This window comes from Sus scrofa, chromosome 17 (genome assembly GCF_054392235.1).
Source record: "Sus scrofa isolate SSC_HxYL_T2T_F1_AM1 chromosome 17, Sscrofa_HxYL_maternal_Yorkshire_Landrace_v2.0, whole genome shotgun sequence".
NCBI lineage: Eukaryota > Metazoa > Chordata > Mammalia > Artiodactyla > Suidae > Sus > Sus scrofa.
Genome location: NC_139399.1, coordinates 46808625 through 46834388, shown reverse-complemented (window position 1 = coordinate 46834388; position 25764 = coordinate 46808625). Strand labels below are relative to the sequence as shown.

The following is a 25764-nucleotide window of genomic DNA, read 5'->3' as shown; positions in this document are numbered from 1 at the left end:
TCAGTGGTAACGAACCTGACTAGTATCTATGAGGATGTGGGTTCGATCCCTGGCCTTGCTCACTGGGTTAAGAATCTGACATTGCCGTGAGTTGCAGTGTAAGTCTTGGACATGGCTCAGATCCTGCATTGCTGTGGCTGTGTGTAGGCCACCAGCTGCAGTTCCAATTCGACATCTACCCTAGGAACTTCCATATACCCCAAGTATGGTACTAAAAAGCAAAAAAAAAAAAAATCATGTATCATAATATTTGAAATTGCTAACTACATGTACAGAAGAACTTATTAAAATCTATGATAAGTAGAAGCTTTTGCTCATCCTAAGAAACAGCTTCCAGCATTACCAAATACTGTCATATCCACAACCACCCAAAGAGGTAAGTAACATTAATTAGAATCTGTCTCCTCAGCTCTTTCATTAAGACATAAATATGAAAAAGACTAAAGGGGGAAAAAATCATGAAGAAAGTAGACAACACTTCTATATGGCCAGTATCTATTTGTGTGCACTGTATTTCCAGTATCAAAAATCAGGTCCCATGCTAAGGGAAATATATGAATGGTGACAGGAACAAGAGCAAACAAAATTCTTGACCCAGGAACATCTACACCAAACTAGCTCTATAATCACCAAGCTACGGTTTTGAGCTGAAAGACAAAGTTAAATGAGGAGAAAACACATCTCTAGATCTCCTCAAGCACTCAGCAAGTTCCCTCAGAAGGGAAACAACTCTAGAGGCAGGGTTCAGGGAGAGAGAAAAACCACATGCTTTGCAGAAAAACAGGTAAGAGGTGACAGTACTCATGTACTGGCACTTCCAAAAAGAAAAATCTGTATTAAAAGGAAAAAGCACAGAGAGACAAATATTCACAATTTCTGAAAACTTGTATACTGCTTTTAGGGCAATCATGTTAAGATGAAGGAAAGACTGCCATCATAAACAAATGTAACAGCTTTATTTGAGAAACAAAACCACATTAGCATTATTCATAATATGGAGCGAAAAAACACAATTCTTACCTGATCTTTGGAAAAAGCTTTGACATGAATATGTTTGACAGTTTGAACTACTCCATCATAAAATTTCACAGTGTAAGTACCTAAAATTCAAAAATATACCATGATTTTTTTTTGTAATTTCATGAAAGCTCAAAACTTTTCAAAGCATAAAACACAAAAGTGCTCCAACCATAGCAGTAAATTTGTGGTAATTACAAAATTGTCTAAGGGAGTTCCTGAGGTGGCTCATCGGGTTACAAACCCGACTAGTATCCATGGGGATGCGAGTTCGATCCCTGGCCTTGCTCAGTGGGTTAAGGATCTGGCGTTGCCCTGAGCTATGATGAAGGTCGCAGACATGGCTTGGATCCAATGTGGCTGTGGCTGTGGCGTAGGCCAGCAGCTGCAGCTCTGATTCAACCCCTAGCCTGGGAACTTCCACATGGCGCAGGTATGACCCTAAAAAGCAAAAAAAAAAAGTTTAAGAATCACATTCAATCTTACATATGTCCAAGATAATAGTATCCCTGCTTTTTCTCTTTTTCTCTTTACAAATCTTTTTATCTATACAGACCAAAATCCATCAGAAAAAAATCACTTCTGGGGAGTTCCCATAGTGGTGCAACAGAAATGAATCTGACTAGGAACCATGAGGTTGCAGGCTTGATTCCTGGCCTTGATCAGTGGGTTAAAGATTTGGCATTGCCGTGAGCTATGATGTTGGTCGCAGATGTGGCTTGGATCTGGCGTTGCTGTGGCTGTGGTGTAGGCCGGCAGCTGTAGCTTCGATTCGACCCCTAGCCTGGGAACCTCCATATGCCATGGGTACGGCCCTACCAAAAAAAAAAAAAAAAAAACTCATTTTCATGACGCTTCGTAAAAATTAAATTTACACTGATTTTAGGAATTCCCATAGTGGCTCAGTGGTTAATGAATCCGACTAGGAACCATGAGGTTTCGGGTTCGATTTCTGGCCTTGCTCAGTGGGTTAAGGATCCGGCGTTGCCATGAACTGTGGTGTAGATTGCAGACACGGCTCAGATCCTGTGTTGCTATGGCTCTGGCGTAGGCCGGTGGCTATGGCTCCGATTCGACCCCTACCCTGTGAATCTCCATATGCCGCAGAAGCGGCCCTAGAAATGGCAAAAAGACAAAAAAATAAAATAAAATTACACTGATTTTAGACAAAGAAAAAAGAGCAGTAAAATAATTAAGAATGTAAGAAAACACCAACAATGAACTATCAAAAAGAGAAATTAAGGTGTTAAACAGTTGGTGAAATGTAAATTGGTACAGCCACTTTGGAAAGTTTCTCAAAAAACTAGAAATAGAACTATCATATGACGCAACAATTCCACTCCTTGGTACATGTCTGAAAAGAACAAAAACACTAATTCAAAAAGATACCTGCACCCCCATGTTCATAGCAGCACTATTTACAATAGCCAAGATATGGAAGCAACCTAAAGTGAACACCAGCAGACGACTCGATAAAGAGGTGCTGTATCTCTATCTCTATCTACGTCTGTGTCTATATCTACAGACACATTATGGAATACCACAAAGCCATAAAAAAAGAATGAAATCTTGCCATTTGCAACAACATAGATGGACTTGGAGACCATTATGTAAAATAAGTCAGAGAGAGACAAATACTATATGATCTCACTTATATGTGGAATTTAAAAAAAAACAAACTAGTGAATATGACAAAAGAGAAGCATTCACAGATATAGAGAACAAACTAGTGGTTTATTGGTGGGGAGAGGGAAAGAGGGAGAGGCAATACAGGCGTAGGGAACCAAGAGATACAAATAACTATGTGTAAAATAAACTACAAGGATATACTATACAATACAGGGAATACAGACAATATTTATAAAACCAATAAATGGAGTATAACTTTTAAAAATTCTGAATCACTATATTATACACTTGAAACTTATATAATATTGTACATCAAATATACTTCATTAAAAAAAAAAAAGTGACACACCAGGTTAAGGATCCCATGTTATCACTGCAGCAATTTAGGTTGCTGCTGTGGTGTGGGTTTGATCCCTGGCCCAGGAACTCACACAAAACAAAATGAAACAAAACAAAAAAAGGATGCTAAAGAAAATGCAGATTGATTTATTTGCTTGGTGAATTATTAATGTTTATCAATTAATCTTTATTTTTTCTGGGCTCAGGGATAGTAATATCTTTAAAAGCTTCAAAAGAAACATGACTATCTAAAGGTATTATGTTTTTAGAGGTCAGATTAATCTCAAAAATCCGTATGAATTACCTGCATGTTACAATATTTAAAAACAGAGACTAGGCCAAAGTAGTAAAAGGTGTCTGCTACACTGTCAATTTTACTAGTTTTATTCCATTAAAAAATATATAGTCTGGGAGCTCCTGTCATGGCTCAGCAGTTAATGAACCTGACTAATATCAATGAAGACACAGTTCGATCCCTGGCCTCACTCAGTGGGTTAAGGATCCAGAGGTGCCGTGAGTTTCAGTGTAGGTCACAGACGAGGCTTGGATAGTGCGTTGCTCTGGCTGTGGTGTAGGCCGGCAATTGCAACTCTGATTCAATCCTGGCCTGGGAAGCTCCATGTGCTGCGGGTGTGGCCCTAAAAAGCAAAAAAATTAAAATAAAAAATAAAATATAGTCCTACAAAAAGTCACTCTCTACTAAAATATTAAAGCTGGAAATCCAAATAATCTTATCCTCCCAAACAAGGAATCCAGCTACAAAAGTTCTCATTAGTTGCATCCAAACACACACTGTCAAGCTTTGCCCTTTTTTTTTTGTCTTTTTAGGGCCGCACCCATGGCATATGGAAGTTCCTAGGCTTGAGGTCAAAACAGCTGCAGCTGAGGCCTCCACCACTGCCACAGCAACACGGAATCTGGGCCGCATCTACAACCTACGTGCAGCATGCAGCAACACCAGATCCTTCACCCAGAGATCAAATCAACATCCTGACAGACACTATGTTGGGTTCCTAACCTGCTGAGCTACAATGGGAACTCCAGGGAGTTCAAAATACAAACTCTGGGAGTGTGAAACAGAAATGCATGTTGTTGTGGGGGTTTTTTTTGGTTTTTTTTTTTTTGTCTTTTTTAGTGCTGCACCTGAGGCACACGGAGGTTCCCAGGCTAGGGGTCTAATCAGAGCTACAGCTGCCGGCCTATGCCACAGCCACAGCAACACCAGTTCCGAGCCACATCTGCAACCTACACCATAGTTCATGGCAACGCCGGATCCTTAACCCACTGAGTGAGGCCAGGGATCGAACCCGCAACCTCATGGTTCCTAGTCGGATTTGTTTCCACTGCACCATGACGGGAACTCCAGAAATGTATGTTTTAATAAGTTCTTCAGGTGACTCTGGTGCACACTGAAGTCTGAGAACTATTGTCATAAACAATTACTAATTACCTACTGATTTTACTCCTAGTAATTACAAAATAAAAAGTGATTATTTGTCACAAGTGTCACCAACACAGAAAGAAATGGCTAGCAAACAAAACAGATACAAGGATATATAGCTGGCTTTATATAGGTGTGTATATATACGTATTTATATAAATATAATTGGTTAAAACAAGCAATGAGATGAAAGCTATGATAAAAGATTCCACATGAGGCAATAACTGATGACTACTTACAACAAAGGCCTGAGTTCCTGTTTTCCTGCTTCTATTGTGAGGGTGTTGGCAAGCAAAGAAGCAATAATAGGCAATGCTGTGGAACTCTAAACAAACCCTTTTCATGCAACCATAGCAAAGCTCTGGCCAGTCTGAGGACAGGTTTGGGTTGGGGACTTTAAGAATCCAATTCTCGAGAAAACTTAAGTGTGCCAACCAGCCACCCAAGCCTTGTTTCCACTATTTTGTCAACAAAGTTCAGCATCAGGTACATCAATTTGTCCATTTTTACAGACATTTCAAATATCCAGAAGGACAACATAAATAATATTAACCAAAAGTCCAACATTTTCCAGGTCAATTTTGAAAGCTTACTCCTGACGGCAGGCTCAGAATGGAGTCCTTAGATGAAGGGATGTGCGCCAAGCGCCATGTTAGTCTAACACAGGGCTAGAAGCAAAACCCAAGCCTATCTGCAGACCTCTGATTAATTCTTCTCCCATCACCCACACTGTCTAGTCCCAGAGTCTCTCGGCCTAAATTCTAAACCAGACCCAAGTACCACTGGCCACTCTAAAATGAACCAATCTACAGCCAAAAGTGTGCAAGCACCACTATCCTTAGATAACAATATCCCAGCTCTGACCCTTTTCTACTTCAAAAGAACTACAAGGGATCATCTTGAAACCTTCTCCCTTAATCATGCACACAGCCTAACATGGGCTTCAAAAATCAGAGGGAACAAAATGACCATGGACAACAGTGGCCCAGCCTCACTTCTGGAGAGAGGCCCCCAATCTAATGGCCACAGAATCCTCCCATGGGAGCCTGGCAACAGAGGTCCCCCTTCGCCACAACATCATCTAACAAAAAACATATAAATGACAAAATTTAAAAAAAGAGCATTCACGACACAAATGCCACCTGCATCAGGTTCCCTTAAGAAGTTCCTATCTTGGGGAGTTCCCATCGTGGCACAGCAGAAATGAATCCAACTAGGAACCATGAGGTTGCAGGTTCGATCCCTGGCTTCACTCAGTGGGTTAAGGATCTGGCGTTGCTGTGTGAGCTGTGGTGTAGGTCGCAGATGCGGCTGTGATCTGGTGTTGCTGTGGCTCTGGCGCAAGCCAGCAGCAACAGCTCCGATTAGACCCCTAGCCTGGGACCCTCCATATGCTGTGGGTATGGCCCTAAAAAAAAAAAAAAAAAAAGAAGTAGTACCAGATGAAATGAAGCTTCCTAGCCTTGAGCTTCTTGGCGTTAAGAACTCAGTGTATCAGACAACGTTACAGAGGTCAGTAATAGCAGTAATAGCAGAAGGGATGTAAGAACAAAAAGCAGAAGGGATGTAGCAAGCTCTTCTTCCCTAGGAACAAGGAAAGAGGAACAAAGGTGACTGGAAAGGACAGATTTCTGCTGCTCTTGAAATCTACAAAATTGTGACTTTAGGGCCCTTTTTCTATCCCACTCATTCTCCAAGAGTCAGAAAATTCAATAATACTATAGATAGGAGTTTTCAAACATAATATCTCCAAGTCCTGAAGTTTCTTCCCATAGATGTGCCTCAGGGGGTGGACAGAGGGATGAATAAGCACACAGTTGCAGGCGAATCTCCCTTTAACTAATTTCCTCTTAGCAATTTTACATGATAAGCTTCTGAGGCCAACAATTTCCAAAAATGCTCATTTATTCCAATTCCTTCTTCCACTTCTAACTAACTGCTCAAGTGGGTCCATACCAAGGAGAGTGACCTGCCTGTAATCACCCAGCAGGGACTGGGACAGAGCTTAGCTTCCATCAGGGCTCTCAAGACACCATCAGGCTCCAGAAAGTACAGACAATCCACACCTACTATACCATATCAGACGCATGTACACACATGCCCTCCAGCAAGCACCCGGCCCTGACAACTCCTGTTGTTTAAGGAAAACCCTGCTCCAGAGAAGCAGCCTTGCACTGTAGAACTGCAGTTTCATGAACCTTGGAGTCCAAGGATCTCCATTCAGATCTCAGCTCTATTTTTTTTTTTTTTTTTGGTCACACCAACAGCATACGGAAGTTCTCAGGCCAGGAACTGAACCCACAACACAGCAGTGACCCAAGCCAATGCAATGACAATGCCAGGTCCTTAACCACTGCACCACAAGGGAACTCCTCAGCACTACCATCTATGTTTGTGCTCTGGAACTTACAGCAGTTTCTCCCCTGAGCTTAGTTCCTGAAAAATAAGGATAGGGTTGGTGGCAACAACCTTTCCATGTTTGCGTAAAGACTATATCGGGAGTTCCAGTCATGGCTCAGTGGTTATGAACCCAACTAGTAACCATGAAGATGCAGGTTCAATTCCTGGCCTCTATCAGTGGGTTGAGGATCCATGTTGCCGAGCTGTGGTGTAGATCACAGACACAGCTCAAATCCCATGTGTCTGTGGCTGTGGTGTAGGTCAGCACCTGCAGCTGATTCAACCCCTTGCCTGGGAACTTCCATATGCCTTGGGTGCAGCCATAAAAGGACAAAAAAAAAAAAAAGACTAAATGATAAATGAGATCAGGTATGGAAACTATTGGGCAAAGGGGCTGTCACAGAGCAAAGTGGTTCTAATTATCCCCATCCACCAAGTCATTTTAAAAAGGAGCCCCCACCTGCATAAACGATAAGAGCCAAGCTAGCACCTGCATATATTGGCGTAAATTGTCCTTTTATGTCTTTTCAAAGCTTTTCAAAGTCTCAGTATCCCCACATTTCAAATGTAGGATCAGTTACAGCATGAAGAAAACAAAAAACATTAACCGTCTCAACCAGAGACTCCAGAAACAAGACCATTTCCAAAGAATCTCCCTGTAAAAATGCAGACTTTAGGCACTGAAAAAGAACCAGGGGACAAGGTGGGGGGCAGCTGTGACCTAAAACTATGGATAATTGTAAGGAAGAAGGACCTGGCTTGCCTGCACAGTAGAGTTAGAGAACCACAGATCAACAGGAAGGAACGATTCCTCATTCTGCTGTACGTGTGTACGTACTTTCAGTTTCCCCAGAAAGAAAGCCTTGCAGAACAGGAGGCACAAAGCCCTAACAGACAAGTGGCTCTGACATCCGCAATGTCAGAAAGGGAACTGAGCAGCCCTGGTAAAGAGCTGAGGTCAACTTACCAGAGGTGGTTTCAGAACAAAGAGTCTCTTGAGAGCAGAATCCCTTCTTTTACTCCAACACAGACTGAGGCTCTAACGAGGCTACCAGGTGTGGCTGCCTTCATACAAAATGATGCTTAATTGACATTAAAAGAATTATTCCAGGTGAAAAGAGCTAAATAACATGGCATGTCTCTCCCCAGTTTTCAAGTGCTAAATAACTCCCTTAAGGAACTCAATTTACTATCTAGCTGTGACTGGGCCATGCTGGATTCCCACCACTCTCCACTCTGGCTAGAGCCCCCACCCATCAGCCTTTTCAATATTTAGCCTCAGCACAACCACCAAGGAAGTTAAGAGCAATAGAGGTGTTCCCACAGTGGCACTAAAGGATTGGTGGTGTCTTGGGAGCGATGGGATACTGGTTCCATCCCCCACCCAGCACACTGGGTTGAGGATCAGACATTACCTGCAGCTGTGGCTTGGGTGCCAACTGCAGCTCAGATCCGATCTCTGGCCCAGCAACTCCATATGCTGTGGGGCAGCCAAAAAAGGAGGGGAAAAAAAAAAAATGGCAGAAAAATTGGACCACGCCTTTCCAAGATGAATCTGTAGAGAGTGGCTTCCCTATATCCCCAGCTAGTAGCATCAAAAAGAAAGAATAACTTTACAGGAAAGAAAGGGGGCATCTTGCCTGCAGAGGTTCTTCTCACAGCACCATTAATGATACTACCGATGAAACTGAGGCCAGGGCAGAAAACACAAGAAAAAGAGTGAAAAAAAGAGTCCAACATTGCCCCTCCCAATCCTGCAATTACTAGAATAAATCAAGAACTAGAAACTGTCCCCCAGCTCCCCTGGATAGAATCTAGCCCAAAGGCAGCACCTAAGAGTCATTTTATTGCAAAGTCAGGCACAGATCTGAGCTCCCATGAAAGCTAGCTTTCCTTCACCATCCACCCAGCTGTAGCAATAACGCCACCCAGCTGGTTCCATTACCTTTCAGGATTTTCCTTCCCCAGCATCCCTCCTCTCCTCCCTCTTTCAATTAGTTTTAAGAACCCAGTAAGGGATTCCTGTTGTGACTAAACAGGTTAAGGACCCAACACTGTCTCTGTGAGGATGCAGGTTCAATTCCTGTGCTTGTTCAAGTGGGTTAAGGATCCAGTGTTGCCACAAGCTGAGATGTAGGTTGCAGATGGCTTGGATCCAGTGTTGCCGTGGCTGTAGCATGGGCCTCAGCTGCAGCTCCTATTCGACCCCTCACCCAGGAACTTCCTTATGCCACCAGTATAGCCATGAAACAAAGGAGAGAGAAAGAAAAGACCAGGACTTCCCGTCGTGGCTCAGTGGAAACGAATCTGACTAGCATCCACAAGGATGTAGGTTTGATCCCTGGCCCGGCTCAGCGGGTTGGGGATGTGGTGTTGCCGTTGGCTGTGGTGTGGGTCGCAGACATGGCTCAGATCTGGCATTGCTGTGGCTGTGGCGCAGGCCAGAGGCCACAGCTCCAATTCAACCCCTAGCCTGAGAACCTCCATATGCCCTGGTTGCGGCCCTAAAAAGAAAAAAAAAAAAAAAAAAACGAGAAAGAAAAGACCCAGTAAGGACAGCAGTATAATAGAGGACTTCAGATCCAAGAACTCTGGGGAAGACAGGTTCTCCAAAAAACACCCACTCATTTTCTTTCTTTTTTCTTCTTTTTCTTCTTAGGTTTTCTTTTTTTTTTTTCTTTTTAGTTTTTTAGGAACTAAAATTCATTGAAAAGAATTTGAAGCTCACTGAACTAAAATATTAAGGTGGCAGATGAACACTGTAGGAACAAGCATTACCTCAAGATTTGCCTTTAATTTTAGCTCATGGAGGAAACAAACTGAAAAGACTTTTACGAACAATTTGCGAAGCTCTGGTTGCCCAAGTTTAAAAGACATGTAAAAACCTTAATATACTATGACTAATAATTTGAAATGGGTCTTTATTTTTTTAATCCATGATGCCCAGGCATGGGCTCTATAGATATTAGATGCAAAGTGTAGCTTCTACCTGGACCACACCCCGTCTATGAGACAGCATCCAGGCTCCCCAAACCCCTCTTCCTCAATCTGCCCCTCCTTTGCCACTCCCTTATCTAATGCCCTTCACCTCATCTCTGCCCTCCACTTGATTCAGAGATATCAATGGAACACAGAGAAATGTTGCTTCCTTTCTGCTACCTCCTTTATCTACAGTTACCCATGTTACTTCCCACATCTTTCAATGGATCTACAAGGCAGCCATTTCCCAAGGGAGCACATCTCCAAGGGATATCACTCAAGCGTAAAATATGACTTGATCAGCATAAATCAAATTAACAGACTTTCGACCACATCTAGGACCTGTATTTCATGTCACAGAATTTACAATCAGTAAGAGCAGAAAAGTTACTAATATTGAAAATAAGACACTAAAAATAAATTTTATCTCTTTTTTTGCTATGACTTTTTTATAGAGGTATAGCTGCTTTATGATAGTAGTTTCAGATGTACGACTCAGTGACTCAACATTATTAGAGATTATACTCCATTTAAAGTTATAAGAAGTTTCCATGTAGCATAGCAGGTTAAGGATCTGGCATTGCCATAGCTGTGGTTCAGGCCATAACTGCACCACAGGTTCGACCACTGGCCCAGGAACTTCCACATGTTATGGGTGTGGACAAAAAAAATAATAAAGTTACAATAAAATATTGGCTATATAATGTGTGCTGTACAATATATCCCTGCAGCTTTTTTTTCTTAAATTCGATTATATTTTCCCGATATAAGTGATATCATACAGTCATTTTAATAAAAATAGACCTAGGGAGTTTCAGTCGTGGCGCAGTAGTTAACGAATCCGACTAGGAACCATGAGGTTGTGGGTTCGATCCCTGGCCTTGCTCAGTGGGTTAAGGATTCGGCGCTGCCGTGAGCTGTGGTATAGGTTGCAGACACGGCTCAGATCCCATGTTGCTGTGGCTCTGGCATAGACCGGTGGCTACAGCTCCAATTAGACCCCTAACCTGGGAATCTCCATATGCCGTGGGAAGCAGCCCTAGAAAAGGCAAAAAGACAAAAAAAAAATTAAATTAAATTAAATTAAAATAGACCTAAAAATAGACTTATAAGTTGTATTTAATGAGTGTCTTAAACTTTTTTTTTTTTTTTTGTCTTTTTGTCTTTTGTTGTTGTTGTTGTTGCTATTTCTTGGGCCGCTCCCGCGGCATATGGAGGTTCCCAGGCTAGGGGTTGAATCGGAGCTGTAGCCACCGGCCTACACCAGAGCCACAGCAACGCAGGATCCAAGCCGCATCTGCAACCTACACCACAACTCACGGCAACGCCGGATCGTTAACCCACTGAGCAAGGGCAGGGACCGAACCCGCAACCTCATGGTTCCTAGTCGGATTCGTTAACCACTGCGCCACGACGGGAACTCCTTAAACTTTTTTCTTTTCTCTTTTTGTCTTTTCTAGGGCTGCTTCCTCGGCATATGGAGGTTCCCAGGCTAGGGGTCGAATTGGAGCTGCTGCCACCAGCCTACACCACAGCCACAGCACCGTGGGATCCGAGCCATGTCTGAGAGCTACACCACAGCTCACAGCAACACCAGATCCCTAACCCACTGAGCAAGGCCAGGGATTGAACCTGCAACCTCATGGTTCCCAGTCGGATTCATTTCCACTGTGCCACAACGGGAACTCCTAAGTTCTTTTTTTAGATTCCACATATAAGTGATACCACATGATATTTGTCTTTCTCTGACTTACTTCACTTAGTATCATAACCTCTAGGTCCATCCATGTTGCTGCAACATGGCTGAGTAATAGTCAATTGTATACATGTACAATTTCATTCTTTTTTATGGCTGAGTAATATTCAATTACATATATGTACCACATCTTCTTTATCCATTCCTCTGTCAGTGGACATTTAGGTTGTTTTCATGTCTTAGCTACTATAAATAGTGCTGTTATGAACACTGGGATGCATATATCTTTTTCGAATTATATTTAACTCCAAGATATATGCCCAGAAGTGGGATTGCTGGATCATCTGGTAGTTCTATTTTTAGTTTTTTAAGGAACCTCCATACTGTTCTCCATAGCAACTGAACCAATTTAATGACTGTTTGATTTAATAAACTATGTCTTTTACTTAAAGGATTTGAAGCAGTTTAATAACATGTAAGCCTTCCTTTAAAATAGCTTTCTAGGTTAAAGTGATATGAAAAGTAACAACAGGATTTTGTTTTGAACAAAGGCTTATTAAAGGTAACTTAAGCAAACAAGGGACTCTCCAAAAAGACTTAATCAACTATAAACAAGAGGATCAGAAACTGCTTAGACAAGACAGATGATGCAACCTTGCTTTGGAGGCTTCTGGTAAGAGGTAAGAGGATCATGGTTTAAGGATAACCTACATCTGTCAACCCACATTGGTCTAATAGCTGCCAGACTGGGGGTGGGCAAACGCAGCAATAAAGAAACAAATTTCTGCTACATTCAAATGTATGCTCATTTTTTACCATTTCGACCCATTCTCAAATAGAAATTCTTGATCACTCCAAGGTCCAGCATTTAGTAGAGTGATGAATAAATACTTGAATAACTTCACTGAATGAAAAAAATCAATCCAGAGGGTTCCCACTGTGGTTCAGTGGGTTAAGTATCGACACAGACTCCGTGAAGATGCAGGTTTGATCCCTAGCCTCATTCAGTGTGGGTTAAGGATCCAGCATTGCTGCAAGCTGCAGCAGAGGTCAAAGATGCGCTCGGATCAAGTGTTGCTGTGACTGTGACATAGGCCTGCAGCTGAAGCTCTGATTCAGCCCCTAGCCTAGGAACTTCCATATGCTGTAGACGCGGCTCTAAAGAAAAAAATCAATCCGGCCTCAGAGTCATCACTAACCATGGTACTAAGAGGTCTGTTTGCCCTAAACAACCATTGCAAAGATCAAGGACATACAATAAACATCTTGGTAGAAAAAGCTAAAAGAGGAGTTCTCTGGTAGCTCAGCAGGTTAAGAATCCAGTTTTGTCACTGCTGTGACAGAGGTTCAATCCCTGGCCCAAGGAACTTCCACATGCCCCAAGTGTAGTCAAAAGAAAGAAAGAAAGGAAAAAAAAAAAAAAAAAAAAACCAGAAAGTGCTATTTAAAAAAAAAAAAGCTATCATTTGAACCCCAAGTCTGTCCTCTGAGTGTCGGGCTACTGACAACACATATTATCTACAATAACCCTCCTATTGCCTTTGTATGGGCAAAATGAGCCTCTGCAGGTCATGGAATATGTCCAGATGCCTCATGTTCTAAACTCTGGCAAAGGCATCCCAACTCAGTGCCCTAAATCCCAGTACCCCAGCTTCAACTAGCAACCCTGATATTACAGACCATTCCCAATCACCTTGCAGCCCCTAAGCACCCCCCCCGCCCCTTTTGGTCTTTTTGCCTTTTCTAGGGCCACTCCCGTGGCATATGGAGGTTCCCAGGCTAGGGGTCTAGAGGAGCCATACCTGCCGGCCTAGGCCAGAGCCACAGCAACTCTGGATCTAAGCTATGTCTGCAACCTACACAACTCACAGCAATGCCAGATCCTTAACCCACTGAGTGAGGCCAGGGATCGAACCCACAACCTCATGGTTCCTAGTTGGATTCATTAACCACTGAGCCATGACAGCAACTCCTAAGCACATTTTTAAGAAATGTATGTTGTCTGCTTCATTTCTAGGCCATCCACAAATAACTAAAAGGAACATTAGGGGCTTGTTTCAATTATTTTATTTTATTTATTTATTTATTTTGTCTTTTTTAGGGCCACACCTGTGGCATATGGAGGTTCCCAGGCTAGGGGTCTAATCGGAGGTGTTGCCGCCGGCCTACACTGGAGTCACAGCAACGCCAGATGTGTGCTGTGCCTGTGACCTACACCACAGCTCATGGCAATGCCGGTTCCTTAACCCACTAAACGAGGCCAGGGATCAAACCCGCCTGCAACCTCATGGTTCCTAGACAGATTCATTTCTGCTGTACCACGATGGGAACTCCGCTTGTTTCAATTATATTAGGAACTCTTAAGACAGCAAAAAGCGGCACACTTCCCAGCAGAGTGGCAGATGAAGAATGACTGTTTTAGAAAACAATGACTAAAACTTAGGAGGCAAAGAATTAAACTCCCCTTCTTTAACCTAGCTTTCTCTTGTTGATATTTCTTCCTAACGCCTGACATAGTAATTAACTTGAAGAGAAAGGAATCCTAAGCATTAAATACATACTGAAAATACACTATCAAACTCCAATATCAAACTCACCCCTAAGTCCAGAGTAAAAACAATTACAACTCAAATGTCTTACCATCCTTGTTAACAGCAGTGACTTTGGCTGGGTAAAAACGACAATCAGACCAACAGGCGAGAACCTGCTCGTTTATTTGAAATTCCTAAAAAACATTAAAAAACAAAAAAAGACTCTGTTATTAATCCAATTTCATAGGACATAACACAGTATTTCATAAAAGAGGCTGAAACTGGGATTTCCCTGGTGGTCCAGTGGGTTAAGAATCCTGAGTTGTCACTGCAATGGCCTGGATTGTTGCTGTGATGAATAACAATCCTGACCCCGGAACTTCTGGAACTGGCATGGTCCCAAAAAAAGGGCTGAAATTGACAACAGTGCAAAGGAGAGATGGCTATTGAGATTGAGGAAGATGTTTCTGCTATTCAGCACTGGGAGTCAAAACAAAAAGTCTAGAAACAGAATTTTCCCATTTTAGGAGTTCTGGACACGCATGGCACAGCACTGTCAATAATCCTATCCTGTCCTGAAAGGGAGTCTTAGAATCCAGGACCACCAGGGAACACACCAAATATGTAAGCTGGAAGGAGAGAGGCTTCTTCACATGAGGGAAGCAGCTTTCATGCCGCCTAATGCCACCCACATTTTTAAAGGGTCTTTTGCCAAAGGAGGGCACTCATTCGCCATTAATATTTCATATTGTTTTCCCAGCACAAAGTGCCTTAATACATCTTGGAGAATGAATACTGAGCAAACTGGATAACAGTAAACAATCCTAAATTGAGAGGGGAAAAAAAGGCTAGCAAGAGTTCAAGTTCCCTCATCAGGATTAAAATGGAAAACAGAAACCAGGGCTGAGTCAGATCAAAAGGCAACGGGATTTCTACAGATGTCTCAGTGCCTGTTTAAAAAACTGAAAATAAATACTTCACGCTTCATTCTGAAGTCAATAAAAGCTTCAGGCACAGTGATGAAATTTAGAAAAAATACCGTCCTATCCCAAATATTTCAGGGGCTTATAAAATGCCTCAATATGACGCTAGCACAATGTTCCACATGGAATAATTGCTTAATAAATGGTCAGACAGAAGACCAGCTTAATAAATGATCTAAAGGGACACAGTATGAAAACGAGATAAAGTCCCCCATCATCATCAACACAGTCTCAATCAAGTTAGTTTATGAGTTGTCATGTCAATTACATCATACAAACAGATGACAACTGAGATTCTTCAACAATCTCCCAGATCAGCCATGTAGATCTCAGGGTTGCACTACAAAAGCCTAAATAAGGATTAGCCCCCAGCTGCTACTGAACTTTCACACTAAACATCAAAGACTAGATCATGAAGTGCGCAACAGCTGACCCAGCTCATTACTGAACTGCCCAGATTTGTTACTCACAGAAGATCCTTCCTCTGCATGTAAGCCCTCTTTCCTCAGCTGTATTTTCTCTAAAGGACGTAAATAAGGACTGTCCCAGCAGAACCACTCATCATAACGATGGTTCCAACGCTTGAAATGAATGAGTACTTTTCCTTCTTCGTAGTCAATATCTTCTATGTGAGCTGGATACCTGAGAGTCAGGGAAAAAAAAAATTGAAATGCCTTTAGTACCCACCCAGAAGACTCAAAACAATGCTGTCCCAAACCTCCTCCCAAAGGAGTAGGTCACCAAAGTAGTAAATAAAACCTATCAGTTAGAGGCTCTGTGTCATTGTGTCAAATCAAAAATTACGAAAGCCAACAGACTTTGGACTCAAATCCCATCCTAAATATCCCTTGGTTTGTGATTAAATTAACTTTTCAGAGCCTGAGTTTCTTCACGTAAAGTGGAAGGATACCTAACTCACTGTTATAGTGCAAGTTAAACAAGATGACATAAGACCTGAACACCAAAGAGGCAGAAAGCAAAACCTTTAACAACTAATTATATTTTACATGTGCCAAAAAATAATAATCTAGATACTGGAATACCACTCAGTTGTTTAAATGAACAAAATCGTTTTATGTCATGATATGGAAAGCTCTCCCAAGATGAACTATTAAATGAAAAAAGCAAGGTGCAGAACACTGTAGGATAAGCTACTGCCTACTTTTTTTAACAAGATGTAAAAGACTATATATTTATATAGGCATAAAATATATGGAAAAATACAAAGGAAACTAGCAATGTTACTTGTGGAACTATAGTCAGTTTAGGAGATAGGCTCTTTCAATCTCCAATCTACACTTCTAGACTAAGAGTTGGGAGGAAAAAAACTGCATTTTCCTGACTCCCTTACAACAGATAATCAAAGTCATGGATACATGTGGGTTTGAAAGCAAAGATCCAGTGCACCTATGGAAGACCTCTCAAACTTTCATGCAATGCAAAACATCAGGGGATCTTGTTAAAATGCAGATTCTGATTTAGTAGATGGAGCTAAGGCCCAGGAGCTTTAAACAAGCTCCCAGATGATAGTGACATGCTGGTCTGCAGTAGCAACGGTCTAATGTCTGTCTAGTAGCAAGCTTGCTGAGTGTCAGGCAGCAATGGTTGGGATGGCAATAGCAGTAGGGACTTCCTGACCTCCAGATCACAGCTCTCACAGTGGGTCCTTCAAATTGAGGCTCTAAGAGCAGTCCCCTTGAGTCCCACTCCTCCAACCCTTCCAGCAATTGTATAAATACCCAACTTCTTGTGTTAAATTCTTTTGTGGTTAAAGGACCCAGAGTTTGTTTCCAGCATTTAAACCTGATTAATACAAGTGGGAACTAAGCATGAGGGCAGAAAGGGGCAAAAGTGGGAGGGAGACCTTTTGCAGTATACCTCTTAAAGATTTTCATTTTTCTTTTTTCTTTTCTTTTTATGCCGGCCTATGCCACAGCCACAGCAACGCCAGATCCAAGCCAAGTCTGTGACCTATGCCACAGCTCATGGCAACACCAGATCATCACTAAGCAAGGACAGGGATCAAATCCGAATCCTCATGAATACCAGTCAGATTCTTAACACACTGAGTCACGATGGGAATGCCTCATTTTTCAACCAAATGACTATTTTGCTCATTCCAAAAAATATATATAAAAGGTTAAAAATAAATATAATACAGTTGTTCTCTTAAATACACTTGTATTAATCAGAATGCTATTCTAGATTGAGAAAGTTTAGATATACGTATTTTCTCCTACAACTTGAATTTGCTCCATTTCCTTCCTTTCTAGATACCCTGCTGTCCTAACAAATATGTGCTACCTAAAGGAATAGGCCTGCTTCCTTGTGTCATCTGTATACTGTGTCCTCTTCAATTCTACATAGTACTCTCTAAGACAGTTTGCCTGGAGTTAGCCAACCCCTCCAGGCAGTTTGCCTGGAGTTAGCCAATGACTAGATATTCAATAAACACTCAGCAAATTAATTCCCCCTGTTCTTCCCAAAGGTTATGTGTATCTCATCAATTCTTCAATCCCAAGGCTTTCAAAATTCAGCCACCGATTCCAATATCAGACACTCTGCAAGTTCAGGTCCCAATCAATTCATGTCAGTATTTCTCACACATGACCGACAGGGTATGCTTTTCAAAATTCCCAGTGGTACTATACATACTTTAATTGTTCAAAAAATATTAACCAAAGGACAACCCAATCAAAAAATGGGCAGGACACAATACTGTAAATCAAGTATAATTTTTTTAAAAAGGGGCAGAAGACTTAAAAAGACATTTCTCCAAAGAATACAAAAAGATGGCCAACAGGCATGTGAAAAGATGCTCAATATCTTAATTATCGTAGAAATGCAAATAAAAATTACAATGAGGTATTACCCCACACCTGTCAGAATGGCCATCTATAAAAGGCCTACAATTATATGTTCCCTCGGTGACACAGCAGAACAGGCTTGGGCCACTGGAAGGGCATGGATTTGATCCTTAGCCCAGCACAGTGGGTTAAGGATCCCGCATTGCTGGCAGTGGCAGCACAGATCGCAGCTGAGGTTCAGATTTAATCCCTGACATGGGAATTTCTATGCCGAGGGACGGCCAAATAGAGTGAGAAAGGACTAGGCATTCCTGCTGTGGCTCAGCAGGTTACCAACTCGACTAGTATCCATGAGGACAGGGGTTCAATCCCTGGCCTTGCTCAGTGGGTTAAGGACCCAGCATTGCTATGAGTTGTGGTGTAAGTTGAAGACGCAGTTTGGATGCGGCCGTGGCTGTGGCCAGCAGCTGCAGCTCCAATTCAACCCCTAGCCTGGGAACTGCCATACACCATAGGTATGGCCATAAAAAGACAAAAAAAAAAAAGAGAAAGAAACAAAAGAAAGAAGGGCCTACAAATGCTCTTGAGGGCGCAGAGAACATGGAATCCACCTACACTGTTAGTAGGAATGTAAACTCGTGCAGACACTATCGAGGACAGTATGGAGATTCCTTAAAAACTAAAAATAGAGTTCCTATATGATCCTTCAATCCCACTCCTGGGCATATATCCAGAGAAAACTCTAATTTGGAAAGATATGTGCACCCCAATGTCCACTGCAGCACTATTTACAACAGCCAAGACATGGAAATAACCTAAATGTCCATTGACAGAGGAATAAATAAAGATGTAGTACAATATATAACTGAATATTCCTCAACCATAAAAAAGAATGAAATATGCCATTTGTGGCAACATGGATGGACCTAGAGATTATCATAGTAAGTAAATCAGAAAGAAGCAAATACCATGAGATACCATTTATACGTGGAATCTAAATGTGGCACAAACGAACATGTCTACAAAACAAAAAGACTCACAGATGTAGAAAACAAACTTATGGTTACCAAAAGGGATAGTCAGGGGGAGGTGTAAATTAGGAGTTTGGGATTAATGTATGCTCACCACCATATGTAAAACAGATAATCAACAAGGACCTACTAAACAGCACAGGGAATTATACTCAATATTTTGTAATAACCTATAATGGAAAAGAATCTGAAAAAGAATGTGTGTGTGTGCACAAGTGTATAAAGTCCCACACAGAAAAAAAAAATTAACAGAAAGAATAAACAACCCTAAAACTAGTCTCCCTACTCCATTCCATCTGACACACAAGTGACATAAATCTATCTTGACAACAGACTGGCTAATGTACAATCTGATGAAGTGAGCAGTCTGATAGCAGGACATAAAAGAGGACTCCCTGAATTGATTCCTCCCTGTAAAATGGGGAGAGGGATAGGGATATTTCAGTCATACTCCTCTTATGCTCTCAATTCAGTCAGGCTACCGGAGACTAATAGGCCTAAAAAGACCAAAAAAAAAGAAATTAAAACAATGAAAATTGGTGGGGGGTTTTTTGGGCTTTTTCTTTTTTTGGTCTTTTTTTAGGACCACACTCACAGCATATGGAGGTTTCCAGGCTAGGGGTTGAATTGGAGCTGTAGCCACTGGCCTACGCCACAGCCACAGCAATACCAGATCCAAGCTGCATCTGTGACCTACACCGAAACTCATAGCAATGCTGGATCCTTAACCCACTGAGCAAGGCCAGGGATCGAACCTGCAACTTCATGCATACTAGTCAGATTGTTTCCGCTGAGAGACAAAAGGAACTCCTGTTAATATTTTTTTAACTGTTCTCCCCCATATCCACCCTCAAGTCCCCTGCGATCTGTTTTCTATGGGGTTTTTTTTTGTTTATTTTCTTTTGGTCTTTTTTGAGCCACACCTGCAGCATGGAAGTTTCCAGGCTAGGGGTCAAATAGGAGCTTCAGCTGCCAGCCTATGCTACAGTCACAGCAACACCAGATCCTAGCCATGTCTGCGACCTACACAACAGCTCAAGGCAATGCTGAATCCTTAACCCACTAGGCAAGGCCAGGGATCGAACCCACATCTTCATGGATACTAGCTGGGTTCATTTCCACTGAGCCACAATGCAAACTCTAGTAATTGTTTTTAACCTTACTAATATTATGCAGCCATTAAAAAAAAATGAGGTAGCTCTTGATGTACTGATTTTTTAAAATGTAAAGATGTCTAAGAAAAGCTGGGGAAGAAAACAATTCAAGATGCAAAACTGTACTGGATTCACTACTGTTTATTTGGGGGAGGGGAGAGAGCCAATACATTTGTACCTGTTTTTAAATGTGTGGGCTATCTCTGGAAGGATGATCGAGCAACCTGGTTTGCCTCTTGGGAGGGGAACTGGATAATTAAGGAACTAGAGAAGAAATATGAGACTTATTTATTCAATATATATCCTTTTGTTTGTTTTGAATGTTGTACCATGAACACATATTAAATATAAATAAGGAGTTCTTGTTGTGACTCAGCAGTTAACAATCTGACTGGGAACCATAAGGTTACAGGTTCAATCCCTGGCCTCACTCAGTGGGTTAAGGATCTGGCACTGCCGTGGGCTGTGGTGTAGGTTGCAGATGTGGCTCGGACCTCACATTGCTGTGGCTGTGGTGCAGGCTGGCAGCTACAGCTCTGATTCGACCCCTAGCCTGGGAACCTCCAAGTGATGTGGGTGCGGCCCTAGAAAAGCCAAAAAAAAAAAAAAGACCCCCCAAAATATATATATATAAATAATATAATGGGATATTTATTTTAAATATCCTTATTTGGCAAAATAAGAAGTTGGCAACCTCAGGACAAACCCCAAATTCTTTTGAATTTGCACTTGGTTAGTGCTTCTACAAGTCTGTATCCACTGAATTAACTGCAAAAACCCTAGGCTAGCAACTCCACTGCACACCTCTGATTGTTAAAAGAACCTCTGGGTCTTTGTTAGCCTAAAGCTACCTCCTTGCTCAAAAAACTTCAGAGGAAACAGGTATCCCACTGCCTCTCTCCTGGAAAATTAAGAACAACCAAGGGGTCAGCAAGTTTTCCTAAGGAGAAAGGGTGGTTATCCCCACTTCTCTAAAGTATGACAAGGATGCAAGTCACTCATGGTGGACAGGGAAACCCAACTGCATTTCAGAGAAGAGGCAGTTGATCTTAGAGATCAACCCAGTAGGAACTGGTGGATCACAACTACTAGTTGCCTTGGGGATAGCTCAAATTCATCAGTCAACAGAACTTGATTAAGTGATTTTGATCTGGCCAGTCAATTCCAAGTCTTGGAAGAAATTCTAAGAAGTATGTGGTTCAGGCCTCTGCCCTTGAGAAGAATCAGATACATGAATCAACTAAGTTTTAAAATTACTAGGTAAACAGACATTTTTTGAAAAAGGAAATGCAGATGGCCAATAGGCACATGAAAAGATGCTCAACATTACTAATCATCAGGGAAATGGAAGTCAAAACCACAATGAGATGTCACCTCACATCTGTCAGAATGGATATCATCAAAAAGAACACAAATAACAAATGTTGGCGAGGATGTGGAGAAAAGGAAACCTTCACATGTTGTTGGTGGGAATGCAAATTGATGAGGCCACTGTGGAAAACAGTATGGAGGTTTCTCAAAAAACTCAAAACAGAACTATCATATGACCCAGCAATTCCACTCCTTGGTATGTATCTGAAAAAAAAAAAAAAACTAATTCAAAAAGATACATGTACCCTAATGTTCATAATATGATTTACAATTGCCACGATATGGAAGTAACCCAAATGTCTATCAACAGATAAATGGATAAATGTTTGAGTATACACACACACAGGCAAATGCACATGTGTATGCACAATGGAATACTACTCAGCCATAAAAGAATGAAATTTTGCCACTTGAGGCAACATGGATGGGCTTGGAGGGCATTATGCCAAGTGAAATGTCAGACAGAGAAATACAAATACTGTATGGTTTCACTTATATGTAGAATCTAAAAGATACAACAAACTAGTGAACATAATAAAAAGGGAGCAGACTCACAAATGTAGAGAATAAACTAGTAGCTACCAGTTGGGAGGAAGAAGGAGGAACAATATAAGAATGGGGGAGTGGGAGGCACATAATATTGGGTGTAAGATAGGCACAAGGATGTATTATACAACACAGGAAATAACAGCCAATATTTTGAAATAACTGTAAATGGAAAGTAACCTTTAAAAATTAAACAGGGAGTTCCCGTCGTGGCTCAGTGGTTAACGAACCTGACTAAGATCCATGAGGACATAGGTTCAATCCCTGGGCTTGCCTTAACACTGGTTTAGGATCCAGCATTGCCATGAGCTGTGGTGTAGGTCACAGACACTGCTCGGATCTGGCATTATTGTGGCTCTGGCATAGGCTGGCAGTTACAGTTCCGATTCGACCCCTAACCTGGGAACCCCCATATGCCTCAGGTGCGACCCTAAAAAGACAAAACAAAACAAAACAAAAAATTGTATAAAAATGGAGTTCCCGTCAAGGCTCAGTAGTAATGAACCTGACTAGTATCCACGAAGACCCAGGTTCAATCCCTGGCCGCACTCGGTGGGTTAAAGATCCGGCGTTGCCATGAGCTGTGACATAGGTTGCAGACGAGGCTCAGATCCAACATTGCTAGGGCTCTGATGTAGGCCAGCAGCTAAAGTTCCAATTCAACCCCCAGGCTGGGAACTTCCATATGCCATGGGTATGGCCCCCAAAAAAGATGTAAGTAAATAAATAAAATAAATATTGTACAAAAATTGTTTTAAATTTTTTAAACTACTAGGTAGAACCACATGAAACATGATAATCAACTGCTTTTCACTGACAAAAACAGCAATTTTATCTGGCTCAACCTAAATATTTGAACAATCATAAGGGAAGCTAGAAAGGATACAGAAAAATTAACAAAACAGGAGATGTGAATGGAATCTGTCTATACAGAAAAGGAGAGAATTTCCAGCTTTGACATGTAATTAACAGCCACTAATGAGATTCTAGCCTCCAAATTAACGTTACAGCTGGGAGTCACATTTCTAATGGAAATATTAGTGAGATAGGAGCAGACACAAACCACTAAATGAAACAAAACTTAGCTCTGGAGAGGGGAAGTGGGTTGGAAATAGCCAAGAGATTTGTGACTGTAGTTTTAATTTTTACAAGGATTTAATCATACTAACACCTGTATAGGCAAAAATAAATACTTTTTTTGGTTGTACCCACAGTATACAGAAGTTCCCAGGCCAGGGACTGAACCCAAGCCACAGCAGTGACAAGACAATGAGCCACAAGAATAACAACATCAAGTCCTAAACTGCCAGGCCACCAGCAAACTCAAAAACTAAATACTTTTACTTTTGTTCCCACCTGCAGCATGTAGAAGTTCCTAGGCCAGGGACCAAACCTATGCCAAAGCAGCAACCAGAGCCATAGCAGCGACAATGCCAGATACTTAGCCCACTGTACCACAAAGGAACTCTCAAAAACAAATACTTTCAAATTAAAGTTTTGAAAAATATTTTTCAAATATTTAGTAGTTATCAACTAATAGTTTCAGGGTTGTTGGATTTACATGCTGCTTCACACATCCACAAAACAGATTATGCAGCTGTTTAAAAAAAATGAGAATAGGAGTTCCCGTTGTGTGCAGTGGAAACGAACCCAACTAGGAAACATGAGGTTGAGGATTCGATCCCTGGCCTTGCTCAGTGGGTTGGGGATCTGGCATTGCTGTGAGCTGTGGTGTGGGTTGCAGACACGGCTCAGATCTGGCGTTGCTATGGTTCTGGTGTAGGCTGGTGCTACAGCTCTCACTGGATCCCTAGCCTAGCAACCTCCATGTACCTCGGGTGCGGCCCTAAAAAAGGGGGGGGGGGGAGGACAAAGACAAAAAGAAAAAGAAAAAAAGAGAGAATAAACCATGAACTGATAAGGAAAGAGTTCCAAAGTTTTTAAAAAGCAAGCTAATGGAGTTCCCATTGTAGTTCAGCAGTAACAAAGCCAACCAGCATCCATGAGGATGAAGGTTCAATCTCTGGCCCCAATCAATGGGTTAAGGATCTGGCAGATACGGCTCAGATCTGGTGTTGCTGTTGCATAGGCCAGCGGCTGCAGCTCCAATTCAACTCCTAGCCTGGGAACTTCCATATGTCATGAATGCGGTACTAAAAAAGAAAAAGAAAAAAAAAGAATAAATTTTGAGACGATTCCATTGTGGCTCAGGGGGTTAAGAACTATATATAGTGTCTGTGAGGATAGAGATTTGAGGTTCAATCCCTGGCCTTGATCACAACCCCTAGCTCAGGAACCTCCATATGCCACAGGTATGGCCCTAAAAAGGAAAAAAAAAAAAAAGGATAAATTTTAAGAATTTTCAGTCTTTGTCAAGGTGATTATATAGTCCTTTTTATTACTCTATGAATATAACAACACATTTCCCAAGCTTAAGTTAGCATTATTCTGCTAAAATTAAGTCATATTTGGTTGTGCGTGTCATTTAATAAATGCCTCTTTGGTGTTCTAGCATTTGATCGACAAGTTTTCTGTCTTTTATTTATTTACTGTCTGCACCTGGGGCATGCGGAAGTTCAAGGGGCAGGGATCAAACCATGCCACAGCAACAACCGGAGCCATAGCTATGACAATGCTGGATCTTTAACTTGCTGCATCACCAGGGAACTCCTTGTGCCTCTTTTATAAGTAGACTTTGTCCAAGTTCCCTTGTACTATGCCCTTGCTGCCCAGTTCCAGTATTAGGCTATCCTAACCTCACAGAATGAACAAGAAAGCTTTCTCTCATTTTCTATGAAACTGAATACTCTGGGGAGTTTTCATAACATAGTTCTTTATCCACCTTTTCCATTACTTCTGTGGTTACTAGCATGGTCAAGTTTTCCACCTCTTCTTGAGTATATTTTGTCTAAACTAATCAGAGTTTGAAATGATCAGCACGTACAATTTAGGTGTTCAAAATCCATAGTTTTCCTTTGAAAAAAGAGCTCAAGAGCCAATATAAACATTTCAAACTCAAGTCACAAACAGGATTTTTAAATGGTAAATACAAGCACTAGATTGCTTGTAGGACAGAAATGATGCCATAGAGTCGTTATTCAAACATTCCTTAGTTTGTATTCTGAAACAAACAACTGCTAGGTGACGAAGATACAAACTAGATGTCCAAGGGGTGGCAAGAGCCAAAAGAGAAGTTTGGTGTGCTCCTTGGAATTCCCTATCTGTCCTCAAGCAAAGAGACCAAAAATGCTCAATCTCTGGAGAAAAGAGTAAAGGAATATAGCCCAAGAATTACCTGGCCTGACTATATCCCTATAATCAGGACCGGATGGAAGAGAGGCAGTGTGTCTCTGCAGAAAGCCTGCGCTGGAGAGTGAGTTTCTGCACATTCTCCCCTCTCTCCCTCTAAAGTATCTAAATGGACCCTTCTCCTTTTAAAGAACATTTCCTGCCACCTGCCTCCTAATCTTTTCCTTTGCAAATCTACTTCCTCTGTTCACCTTCCCCAGAAGCAGCAGTAGAGTCCACTACAAAATTTTTCATCAGGTACTAGAAGCTTTGGCTTTAGGGAAGCCTTGGCACTTGGGCTGAACCTTAAAAGATGAAGAGAACTGTTTGCAAAATGTTTAAATTTCCTCCGGTGCATTCTGCATATATTAGGCATTCAATAAATGTTCATTAAATGTACTTCTAAAAAATATTTGATTATGAATACCTAGAGCTACAAAACAGCAATTAGGAATATATACACACAAGCCAAAGTGAATTACAAGTTCCCGTCGTGGTGCAGTGGTTAACGAATCCGACTAGGAACCATGAGGTTGCGGGTTCGGTCCCTGC

At 41.6% G+C, this 25764-nt stretch overlaps 1 protein-coding gene across 14 annotated transcripts in view; it reads right to left on the bottom strand.

Annotated features, from left to right (window-relative positions):
- Window positions 1-25764, bottom strand: part of PHF20 (PHD finger protein 20) — a 150007-nt gene that overhangs the window by 83916 nt on the left and 40327 nt on the right. For all 14 annotated transcript variants that reach the window (XR_014832260.1, XR_014832261.1, XR_014832262.1 and 11 more), the window contains 3 exons: window positions 15486-15657; window positions 14142-14226; window positions 1021-1100 (listed from right to left, as the gene is read on the bottom strand). Coding sequence is in view for 11 of the 14 variants with exons in the window: in XM_021078128.2 (XP_020933787.1) it covers window positions 1021-1100; window positions 14142-14226; window positions 15486-15657 (337 nt within the window). In the remaining 3 variants the exon portion in view is untranslated. The remainder of the gene's footprint in view (window positions 1-1020; window positions 1101-14141; window positions 14227-15485; window positions 15658-25764) is intronic.